At 37.0% G+C, this 12256-nt stretch overlaps 1 protein-coding gene across 5 annotated transcripts in view; it reads right to left on the reverse strand.

The window, feature by feature from the left end:
- LOC127584733 (serine-rich coiled-coil domain-containing protein 2-like) overlaps nucleotides 1-12256 on the reverse strand; it is a 532360-nt gene that overhangs the window by 58388 nt on the left and 461716 nt on the right. For 2 of the 5 annotated variants that reach the window (XM_052041646.1, XM_052041645.1), the window contains exon 11: nucleotides 4694-4778. The exons of the other annotated variants lie outside the window; for them this stretch is intronic. In XM_052041646.1, coding sequence (XP_051897606.1) covers nucleotides 4694-4778 — 85 coding nt within the window. The remainder of the gene's footprint in view (nucleotides 1-4693; nucleotides 4779-12256) is intronic. 5 annotated transcript variants of the gene reach the window in all.

The raw sequence follows: 12256 nt of genomic DNA on the forward strand, positions 1-12256 counted from the left end.
TAATGGTGTACAAGATGATAAGAGGCATAGATCGAGTGGATATTCAGAGACTTTTCCCCAGGGCAACAATGGCTAACACGAGGGGACATAATTTTAAGGTGATTAGAGGAAGCTATAAGGGGGATGTCAGGGGTAAGTTTTTTTTTACACAGAGAGTGGTGGGTGCATGGAACGCACTGCCTGCAGAGGTAATGGGGCAGATACATTAGGGACATTCAAGAGACTCTTAGATAGACACATGAATGATAGAAGAATAGGGGGCTATGTGGGAGGGAAGGGTTAGATAGATCTTAGAGCAGGATAAAATGTCAGCACAACATCGTGGGCCGAAGGGCCTGTACTGTGCTGTAGTGTTTTACGTTCTAATTTGCTTGGTCTCTTTTCTTATGCCATATTCTAGATATTATACATAATTCAAATTGTAGGCCCAGTTTCTAAAATTAAATCACACATGTAGAGCTGAATCAACAGTCGTCTACTTGGAACTGTAGGCAGGTAGCTTCAGCAAGACATGTATTTAACTCCTGATTGACCAACATTGACTAAATATTCCATCCACTGTGCTACTGGAAAGCATAGGCCATTTTTAAAGCAACATTTCTTTAAAAGGATACAGACTGTAAGATGAAGAGTCTGTTTAAAACAAAGTTATCTTTCACAAATAAGGTTAACACAAGGACACAATTTACATCATCTGTAAATTGTAGAAGTTTTCTGTCTCCCTTCTTTCTGGAATAGCGGTGTTACATTTGTTGGTTTGCAATTAGCTAGAACCTACAGAACAACAGCAAAGCCTAGTAGGTTGCATAGGTCTCAACAGCTCCCAATAATGCTCTAAAGTGTTTACTCTTTTATCCTTTGCTTAGTACCTTGATTATTAAATGACTAAACTCAGAACTTCAGCATTACAGAGATGGACAAAAATGGGCGATGTAAGGAACTGTGTCAAACTAACAGTGATAAAATTGACTAAGATATGCAAACTTTTCAGTAGATTTTATGTTTGGTACAGCAATTCACTATTAAAAAAGAGAAGTACAAGTAAAAGAAATTCATGCTCAAAGTATTTTGTATTTTGATTGGATATACCTTGAACACTGCATCCAGTTCTGGTTAACAACGTAGGGGGAGAGATTCAAACAAAAAGCTATAATGTCACCTAAAGAATATATTACAACAAAGCACTGGAGTAAAAAAAACAGGCCTTGTACCCTGGGCAGCAAGTTTCCAAGAGATGATTTTATAGAATTATTTGTGATAATAACTGTCATTTAAAAATAAATACTGTTTTTGTTAAGCCTTGCTATTATATGAGTACAATGAACACAGGTTCTAACTAGATAAATAATACTTACGACAGATGTCAAATTCCTTTAACAAGGTGTAGAGCTGGAAATTAGATTTATTTACAAAATAAGAATGCAACATTTCGGGTCTTTCTGGATTGTGGATCTGTAATATACGAAATGCATTTCCTATCTCTCCTGATTTCATAACCTTCTGTTGGGGATGTAGAGAGAAATTGGTGCTCCAGTTTATGGTGGCTTTGAAAGATACATATGTCATTTCTGACATCTTAAATAATGTCAGTAAATATGTGAATGTACATTGCAAAATACCAACTTTGTACAAATAAAAGCTGCTTGGCTTCCTTGGTGAATCTGTTGGCTAGGCAAAGGTTGCTGAACATTCTAGCCCTTGGAGCTTCTTGATGTTAAACATTATAGTCATTGACAAAAGCTAAGGTGAAGGTGAAGGAATGGCATTTTTGTTCCTTGTCATTCTTTGTACTTCCTGAGTGAGTAACTACCTTTCAGTGTTAAGCAGTTTACATCCACCACCCTAAACATTCTGATTATCTGTATCAATAAACTTGCTACTACTAGTTCCTTGTATAGTTATGTGGCCTCTCATCCATCAGAGGACAGTATTATTCACAGCTGCTGGATGGAAATTTACACTCTAATGCCTTTTTTTTAGCAAAAACAAATGTATTCATTTTTCCATATTGGATTTCTGCTGATAAGGCCAGAATTATTGGTGAACCCTAATTGCGACTGAAAAAGTGGTGGTGAGCTGCTGTCTTGAAAAGCTACAACCCTTCTAGGAAAAGGAATCACTGCAAATTGTTGGGTTGGAGACCTTGAACCAAAACCGTGCAACCATGAAAGAATGGCAATAAAGTTCCAAGTCATAATAATGTGCAGCTTGGAGGGGAAAATGCAGTGGTATTCCTATATGTCTGAAACCCTTGTCCTTCTTGATGTTGGAGGTCATGGGTTTGGGATGTGCTATCAGATTAGCCTAGGTAAATAGCTTACATGCATTTTGTAGGTGGTACACTCTGCAGCTATTCAATGATGAAGGAAAGGTATGCTTAGAGTGGTGGATAGGGTACCAATCAAGCAGGATGCGTAATACTGAATGGTGTTGAGATTCACTCATCCAAGCAAGTGCAGAATACTCCAGTACACTCCAGATATGTGCGTTGCAGATGGTGGAAAGGTTTTCTGGTGTCAGGAATGAGTCAGTTGTCCCAAGATATCCAGCTTCTGACCTGCTCTTAGTACCACAGCATTTATGTGGCTGGTCAGTGATGAGTTCCAGGATTTGATGGTGCAGACTCAATGGTATTATAACTTGCTTCAATGGATGACAAAAAAAACAAAATTCTACAGCTAACTATAGCTGGCAAACGAGGTAAGTATAAAGAGAGAAGGAGAAAATGCACCACAGATGCCAGAGAATAGGTGCTATTGGGACTAACACAAGAGAGAAGTAACAAATAATGCAGAAGGCAACTTCAGTTAGGTTCTCAACAGATGGATGCAGATTACAGAGAAAGGACAGAAACACTCAAAAGCAGTGACAATGCTAGAAGTTATGGAAGGTGTGCATAATTACTGTTTGCTTGCCAGAATTAGAAATTTACAATCATTGTAAATTTCTAATTCTGGCAAACAAACAGTAATTATGTGGACTTCTAGGTCTATTGGCTGTGCAAAATTATGATGAATTTCAGCTCCCGGAGAAGGCACCAACCAAGTAGAAAAAAAATCTTCTTAGTTACAAATATTGATGGAATCATCAAAAATATAAGAGTGAGCAGAAGTAGTTTCAGGCAAATCAATTTAAGTTGTTAACATGATAATCCATGCAATATAAGACTGGAAGATTCTATCTAACAGGAATAAACTGTTTAATCTAATCAACCAAAAGCATGCAAGCTCAACCACAGTAGATACAAAATGGTATGAGTGACAATTTTTGCTAGAAAAAGGAAGCAGTTGCCATATCTTGTGTTTTATTGTCTGAGATCAGGTCACTGAACAGCCATAATAACCTCATTTTTTTCTCTGGAGGCAATGGATTATATTCACATCCAGTGTGTGTAACACCTATTATAGCACCAACATTGGAACGTTATTCGTTTAATTACTTAAAAAGAAATTCATGTTGTGTTCATCTGATTAGTGCTGTAGAAGGTTCATATAAATATCAAGTTGAACAACAATGGAACCCCTCCTAAAATAGGAAATACGGAAATAGTCCATATTTAATAGCACGTAATAGAAATAGCACGTATTCACAAGTGGAGTTAAGAAAATTTGAATATATATACTAAGCTCAATGTATATGTTATGCACTGCAATGCAGTAACTGTTAAGATTGACAAAATCTTGTGAACTGTGGGATTAAGCAGATCATTAAAGTGACTGTAAAACATTCCCAACTGCCCATTCTTTATGACACCAACCAACTTAATGATTATTTACTATTGAAACCATGTTTTGCCAGTATTTCAATGAGCAGTAACCCTGAGATTTATTGGAGTGAGGCACTACAAGGATCATCTTACGTTTATACACATGACAAATTTCTCAATTCACCATTGAGGCTAATCTTCTGCTAAAGATGCCAAAGTCTCATACACATGCTCTGATCTTCAGGTGTTCTAGAACTTTTTTTAATCTTAGTGGTGGAAACCTCAAGGACAGTGTTCTTTCTGTTCCATAGGTTAATGACCATCTACTCAACTCACTGCACAATGCATTTACCAAATTCTGAAAATGTTACAAACACTGAAAATGATCTAGGATTTATTAAAGCTTTTTGAACATAGAAGATTGTGACTACCTAGCATTTCTTTGTACAGCTTAAATTGTAACCAATGAACCCATACACGAATGGCTGGATAAACTGTAAGTGCTCTTCCGGGTATTGTTAAACAGAGGAATCATAAATCATATACATATCTAATACCAAGCATGCCCATGAATGTTCACAAACATTTTCAGTCAAAGAATCATGGATGCAGTTGGTTGTATGAGTAAAAGTAGCTAAGTGCAGCTACCTGTCTTATAGCCGAAACTAGATGGCTCTTTTACACTAAGAGATTATTTCTCCCTTTCTAAAGGGAATCAAATTATTTCACTAGAGCAAGTTACAATGTATGGCATCATGCCATGCTTAACAAAGACTTATGCTGAATCACTTCTTTGCAAGAACTAATAGCAAACATCAACCAATTTTGAGAAGAACGCAACACAAAAGCTGGATTTTTAAAAATTATATAGAAACCTATGTCAGTATGCCAGATCTTTAACTTCATTAGCTATGTGAAACTAAGAGAGATTTCATGCTGTATCTCTGGCAGTGTTGTGTAAGTCTGACTGTAGAGTGTTACACTCACTCTGTCGACGATGCTGCTGGACGGGACCTGGGCTGCCATGGAACGTGGCCTGCAAGGGAGAGGAGGATGGAGCAGAAGGCCCAGCCTGTGCAGGAGAAAAGGAGTGGGGGAGGGAAGAAGGTGAAAACAAAAAAAAAGAAACAAACACACATTATGTCAGGAAGAGCTGAATCAATTGGACAGAATCAGACACACAGCGAAAGCAGAAATGGGATTCCCAAGAACTAGTCAGACAGCTTGCAAACTTCTAGAATTTCTAGCTGGTCTGCTTTGACAATTTACACCAAAATATACTGTGGAAAAATTCAGTTGTCATGTTATTCTTTTAATGTTATTGGATATCATCCTATCAGTATATTCTATATAAAGTAGAAGCAACAATATTATGCCCTTCCCCACAAAAATAAAGTTATGCAAAATCAAAACATGTGCCTTAGAATTCATCTTATGAGCAAATTATTCAAAAAAGAACTTGGCATACCTCAAAATAGTAGCCCGTATTTGGCAGTCAGGATGAAGTGAAGGCACTCCCTGCTGATTTTGAAGAAAACTACCTGCAAAGATCTATTGATCTCTGTGGCATGGACTTGCCATTATCTAATGCCAGATGCCATCAATTACTAGCATCTGATCCCAGGCATCTAACAACAGTGATGTCATCAAGTTGACTAATAAGTCAATCACATTGAAGAGTTCTCACAGACAGCAATACAGAAGTAAAAAACACAATTTTTAATTATTTTAAACATTTTACTGTTAACATTAGTGCATATATGATTTAAGCTGATATAGCCTAACCAAACTTCTAAAAAAATCATTATGTTGAAATATATAACTAAAGAAATTGAAATCTGCAAAGAGAGAATTTTTTTTAATGCCAGAATGTTTTGCTAAGAGTAACATTGCTAGGTCAGTTGTTAAAAACTCAAGTACCTCGTGAAGAAAAGTCTAACTTTTTCCAAGGTATTTTATAGTGTTATCAGTTTACAAATACCTGAAGCTCTTGACAGCTCACTGAGTTTTGGAGATTACAGTGAAAAAGGTTGTATGTGACAAGTGGGGTGTCATTGACGGCAAACTCTGGATTTTCATGTTTAGCTGCCCTTGAGTGAACTTCAGAAGATACCATCATTTTCATGGTGCAAGGATAACAAATTCTACAAAATATTCAGTGATGCAACTGCAGAGTCTAGGCCAATGAAAATAGAACAGGCACCAAGCCATTGATTATGAGTAATTATCACAAAATTGGTTCAGATTAGGAAAGACCTTAACTCATTTAATCACATCCCAAACACCAAAATTCTACTTCATCATCTCAGCGTCTTTAAGTCCTGTGTCCTAATCTCAATCACTTACTGACAAAATAACCAAGCTGCATTTCAACCTTTTGTATAAAGAAATATTTCTCGCTTTCTGTCCTGAACTGGCCACAGAAACAGAGCATGAGGCTTAACCACAACCAAAAATTCACCATATCTCTGGAAAGGCCAATGTTGAAAAGCTCTCACAGACCCTACACACCATCACTCACAAAAACCTGCACATTGCTGAACTTTAAGGACAGTTTTGGACAAAAGACATAAAGATGGATAATCTCATGGGGTCTGATGACATGCATCTCAAGCTACTGTCTATACTAATACCATTTTCCAGGACTCTGCCTAATCTTGGAAAATGGTATTAGTATAGGCAGTAGCTACTATAGGAGACAAGGGAGGAAGATTACAGGGGATTTGACAAAAATTTTAAAAGTCTTTCTGGCCAGAGAAAAGTTGCTAAATAACTGGACAGCAGCAAATGTGGTACCTTTATTTAAGATGGACAGCAAAGATAAGCCAGCTAATTACATACTGGTAAATCCTGCTGAGTGTGGCAGATATTCAAACAGCTGGTCCATAAGAGAAATAATGAGAAACTTTCTCTTCAGCAGAGGTGTTTATAACTTTAACTAGAGAGCACAGATTTAAGGTTAGGGGTGGAAGATTTAGAGGGAATTTGAGGATTTTTTTTCATCCATTGCAATCTGGAAGGCAGGTACTCTCACAACATTTAAGTATTTAGATGAGTACTTGAACTACCATGGTATAGAAGGCTATGGGCAGACTCCTGGAAAATGGTATTAGTATAGACAGGTATCTGACAGCAGGCATGGACATGATGGGCCAAAGGGTTTGTTTCTATGCTGTTTGATTCTATGAATTTGGCATTGACATCCTGACCAAAAGTTCAACTAGACCAGTCACTTCAATACCGTGGCCAGAATAGCAGGTCAGAGGGTGTACATCCTGCAGCAAATGCCTCAACCCCCAACATCCAAAAACTTTCCACAATTTACAAGGCTAAAGTCGGCAGTAAGATGAAATACTTCCCATTAGCCAGTGTGAGGGCTTCACCAAGAACACCTAAAAAGCTCAAGATCATCCAAAAAGAGTAGCCTGCTTGATTCATAGCCCATCTCTCACCTATCAACACAAAGTGGTTACAGTTTGCACTGTCTCTAAAATGTACAGCTGTTAATTGCCTCAGCTACTTTAGCAACATCTCTCAAACCAGGACTTCTATCACCAAAAGGACAAGGGGTTCAGGCACAAGAGAAGACCACCACCTGCAGGTTCTCTTTGCACATGATTCTGCCTTGGAAATATATCACTGTTCTTTCGTCACTGCTGTGACTAAACCCTGAAACCCCCTACCCAACAGTACTGTGGGTCTACCATCACCAAACGGGCTGCAGTGGTTCAAGGCAGTGTCTAATTTCTACCTTCTCCAGGCAAGTTGAGATGGGCAAAAATGCTGGCCTTGCCAGTGAAGCCAAGATATCAAAAAAAATTAAATGTCACAGAAATTAGCACATGAACACTAAACACTATTTTAATGTAAATATAATTTCAGAAATGTAAGTTCATAAACTATATAATAATCTGCAAAACACAGAAGCATAAATCATCTCACTTAAGCTGAATGCACAAATGGTTTTGTGTTAAGGAAGATTATTGTTTGCTGTTGCTCAGATTGGCTAAGGGAGGTTGGTGTAGAAATAGCGCAGATTTCAAACAGTTAGGTGTTGCGCTATGCTGACCCCATGGTTTGTATTCCCAGTGTCTGCGGCAGTATTCGACATCATCATATTCTGCCAAGCTACTTCAAAGGACACCTACCAGTTTATTGAAGTTGATCATAAGGGAAAATTTCACAGTGCCTCCATTTAGAAAATAATATCTAGGGTGAATTCCAGGACTTTTGAGGCTATATCTGTGCAAAAAACCGTATGGTGGAGAACAATGGATTACGCTTTACATAAAATGTAAGTAAATACACTGAATGCCTTGACCAGATTTTCAGTCAGGAGATAACAAAACTCAGAAACCACTAACTCTGTTGCTTTCTCCCTGTAGCTCATAGGCTGACAAATCAACATCAGTGCAAATAATAGAGAAATTTTGAAACTACTGCAAACCAATGTCAATTTAGTTTCAGTTATGGAAAATGATTATTTCAAAAGTTTAACATTTGCAATATTGCAGAACATATGGATTGAAAGGCAAAATGATAGATTTTATGCTAAAGCTACAACTGAGAAATCTTATCACAGTAACTTTGTAACATTCACCACTCCAAAAGTAGATTAACTGATTGTTCTTTCCCTTCTGAGAAGTGTACAAATTAGTTGCTGCAATTCCTCCTATTCCAGCAGTACTACACTTCCAAGGTAACTCATTATACGTGGAAAATTCTGAGGATGGGAAAGCTCTTTTTTCTCTTATTGGTTGGTTCAGGTACACAAAAATCTCTGTCAATCAGTTTTTCAGTATTCAGAAAACTCCCATCAAAATAAGACCAGCATAGTGGGTGCTCATTATTATAAACTCCAGGGGACTGACAAAATTAATTCCTCTCATCGAAGTGCACCTTATTGAAGTCTGCATTGCACTCTTGACAACACCGACTATAACAGAGCTTCAGGCATGAAAACATTTCTCATGAGGAAAGCTTGGCACTAAAAATCAGAAAATGAGATGGAATTAAATAGAGTAACACAACTGAAGTAGTCTGAATTACAAGGATATGAACCTTTGAGCTTTTCAACTGTATTGTCATTACTCTTATTTCTCTTTTAGGAGCAAGCTCACTTCCAAATTCTATAGCCCAGAGGGGTATGGATGCTCAGTTGTTGAGTGTAACTAGGCTGAAATCACTTAAGTTTGGACAACAAGAGAATAAAGGGAAATAGAATTCAGACAGGAGCAATGAGACAAAGGATCTGTTAAAAGGTGGTATAGGCTCAAGGGGCCAAATGGCCAAATTATGCATCTCATGTTTCCATGAGGGAAGCTCATTTTGCCATTATAAATGATGTGTAACACATTAATGTATGCTCAATTAAAGAATCCAGAATTCAAAATATCTTTAATTGGCCTGTAAAACTGTGTATGATGATCACTTAAACTTGGAGCTGTGCTCCTAATTTACAGAGGACTATTTGTCCTTCTGGCTTTGCATTATTCTGAATCCAAAACAGATGATAATTTTTTTTATATATTAGCTAAAGGGAGTTCACTAGTGCATAGAAAAGTGATGCCTGGTTCAAGATGTCACTTCTGGCTTGGTGCCTCATCGAATAACTTGATCCATATTTGGAATTCCACATATCATGGCAAGTCTGGCCAATGCTCTATGTGGTATGGTTTATTGGCTACATTCTCTTCATCCTAGAACCTTTCTTTGATCATAAATGACACACTTTTAGATCAGACCATTAACTTTTGGTTAAAATGATCCAGGTACATCATTCTGGCAGACACCCACACTGGGCAGGCTTAAGAACAGAAATCCTGTATTCTTATTTGCAGTGAGAATTCTTAGTATCTATATTCTTGCTGATGGACAACAGTAATAAGAAAAACAACTGCATGGTCTCAAAAATGCTGGAGCATGTTGCACTAGTTTGAAGTTTGAAAACTATTTTTAAGTGTCTTCAGGACATTACTTTTTACAAACTTTTATTTCTAAAAGTTCATTTACATAGAATCTTGTCACATCTCTCAAATTCATCAAAGTACAAGAAATAGATTGCATGGAGATGACAAAGCGATATACAGTAGATAGGTTAAGTGAATGGGCAAAGAGCTAGCAAGTTGAAAATAATGGGGGGAAATATGAAATTATTCATTTTGGCAGAAAAATAAAAAAATGCCTATCATCTAAATAGTGAGAGATTGCAGATCTCTTGAGATGCAAAGGAATCTGGGTATCCTAGTACATGATTTTCAAAAGGCTAATGTGCATGCGCACCAAGTAATTAGCAAAGGTAACAGAATGGCTTTATGGAGTAATATATACAATACTCAAATTTAAAGATGGATTTGTTCAGTTCAGAGAAGATATATTAGACTAATAACTAGAATAGGTAGGTTATATAATGAAGAAAGGTTGAAAAGACTAGGTCTGTATCCTCTGGCATTTAGAAGAAAGAGAGAAGACTGAAATATATAAGATCCTGAAGGGTCTTGATAGGTTGGATGTAAAGAACAGAGCCACTAAAAAGGGGGTTGTCCATGTAAAATAGAGGTAAGTAAATTTTTTTTCTCTTGGAGAGTCATGAATCAATGAAACTCACTTCTACAAAGGGTGGTGGAAACAGTCTTTGGATATTTTTAAAGTAAAGGTAAATAAGTGAGGGTTTGAAAAGTTAGCTGCAATTACTGAGAGATCTTAATGGGACTCCTTCCCACATTTCTGAAAGATAGCATCAAATGCTATTGTCATTCAGATGATTATCACTTACAGTACTTGAATAAATGTAAAAAAGTACAGAAATTTACTTTGAGCGGTATGAAATTTAAAAGATGTAAAGTTATGATAAACATGTCTCAATACAAGAGGGCATGGCTTTAAGGTAATGGGTGGGAAGTTCAAGGGAGATGTCAGAGGGAGGTTTTTCACCCAGAGAGTGGTTGGTGCATGGAATGCGCTGCCTGGGGTGGTGGTGGAGGCTGATACATTGGTCAAGTTCAAGAGATTGTTAGATAAGCATATGGAGGAATGTAAAATAAAGGGATATGTGGAAGGAAGGGGTTAGATAGCATTAAGTGTGGTTTGAAGGTCGCACAACAAGGTGAGCCAAAGGGCCTGTATTGTGCTGTATTGTTCTAAGTTACAAAACACTAGGGCACGTCCTGGTAACCAATATGATGAAAACAAAATTTACTATATGCCATAATAAACCTGGGTCACACTGAGGGTGAAGAATTTGCAATCTCAAGTTTTTGAAGATTTGCTATAGTATAACAGGTGTTGACAAAAAGAAACATAATACATGTTTGATTGGCAGCAGATACAAATTCTGGATATTTCATGAATGGGGAATATGCAATTTGTTTATCAGAATATAAAGGCAGTTAGTGAAATGTTTCCCAGAAATTTCTCAGGAAAATACAAGGTAAACACGAAACGTAGGCATAACTAAGAACTACAAAAATCATAAGGGTCAGAAACAAATCATTCAGCCTAACCAGCTTGCACATGTGTTTGTACTTCATCTAAGCCATTCAGAATATTCTCCCGAAAATCAAAACACAAACTGCAGATGCTGGAAATCTGCAACATAAATAGAAAATGCTGGATAAACTCAGCAGGTGGAAAGAGAAATAGTAAACTTTCCAGATGTACTGAGTTTTTCATCATTTTCTGTTTTTATTTCATGTTATCCGCCTATTCCCTTTTCTCTCATGTACTCATCGAGTTTCCTTTTGAAACCATCTTTTGGTTCCTAATTTTGGGTTCTTCTATTATTGCGACATTCTCCAAGTGGAATATTCTCTCCACAGCTACCCTGTCTGAATCATTTATGACTTCAAAAGTCTCTTCTCTAAGTTTGTTTCTAAAGGAAAAGGAAACCCTATTCAGTTTCTTGATAGCTATAATCTCTCAATTGTGCCACCATTCTTCCCACATTTCTCCAGTACATCTATATTGGTGTATAGTATAGGGAACAAATTATGCACAATACTTGAAGTGACCAGTGCCCTAAACAAGTTCCACATAGCTTCACTTCTTCTGAATACCAGTGCTTAGTTAGCATTTTACATTGCTTTGCTGACCTGTGATTCTGCTTAAAATGATTTGTTCACCTTTATCAAAGAATCCTTTAGCTTCACAACTCCATCCAATTTTTAAAAAATTTCTGCTGTTGAAGATGTTTCTTTGAGTTCATTTGCTGTATAACTACCAAGTCAGCAAGTTTTCCAATTATATGTTGAAGAATGCTGCATTTCTCAAAATTAAATAACTCCAACTCTCATTTTGCATCACCTGCAAAGTTTGATATGTAGTTGCTTATTTCTAAACCAGGCCCTCCAAATCCTGATGTCTATACTCTTTACCCCTAGTTTTCATTTCTATTTTTAGCTGATTTGCATTTTATTTTGTAGTTTGTCCTGACTCCATAATGTTCTAACTTTTGCCTTGAGCCTCCAGTGCAGTACTTAAACAAAAACCCATGTATATAACATCTACCGTCTATTAATTCTTCAACACAATTCCTGAAATACCACTTGACGT

The sequence above is a fragment of the Pristis pectinata genome, chromosome 30 (assembly GCF_009764475.1).
Source record: "Pristis pectinata isolate sPriPec2 chromosome 30, sPriPec2.1.pri, whole genome shotgun sequence".
NCBI classification, from domain to species: Eukaryota; Metazoa; Chordata; class Chondrichthyes; order Rhinopristiformes; family Pristidae; genus Pristis; species Pristis pectinata.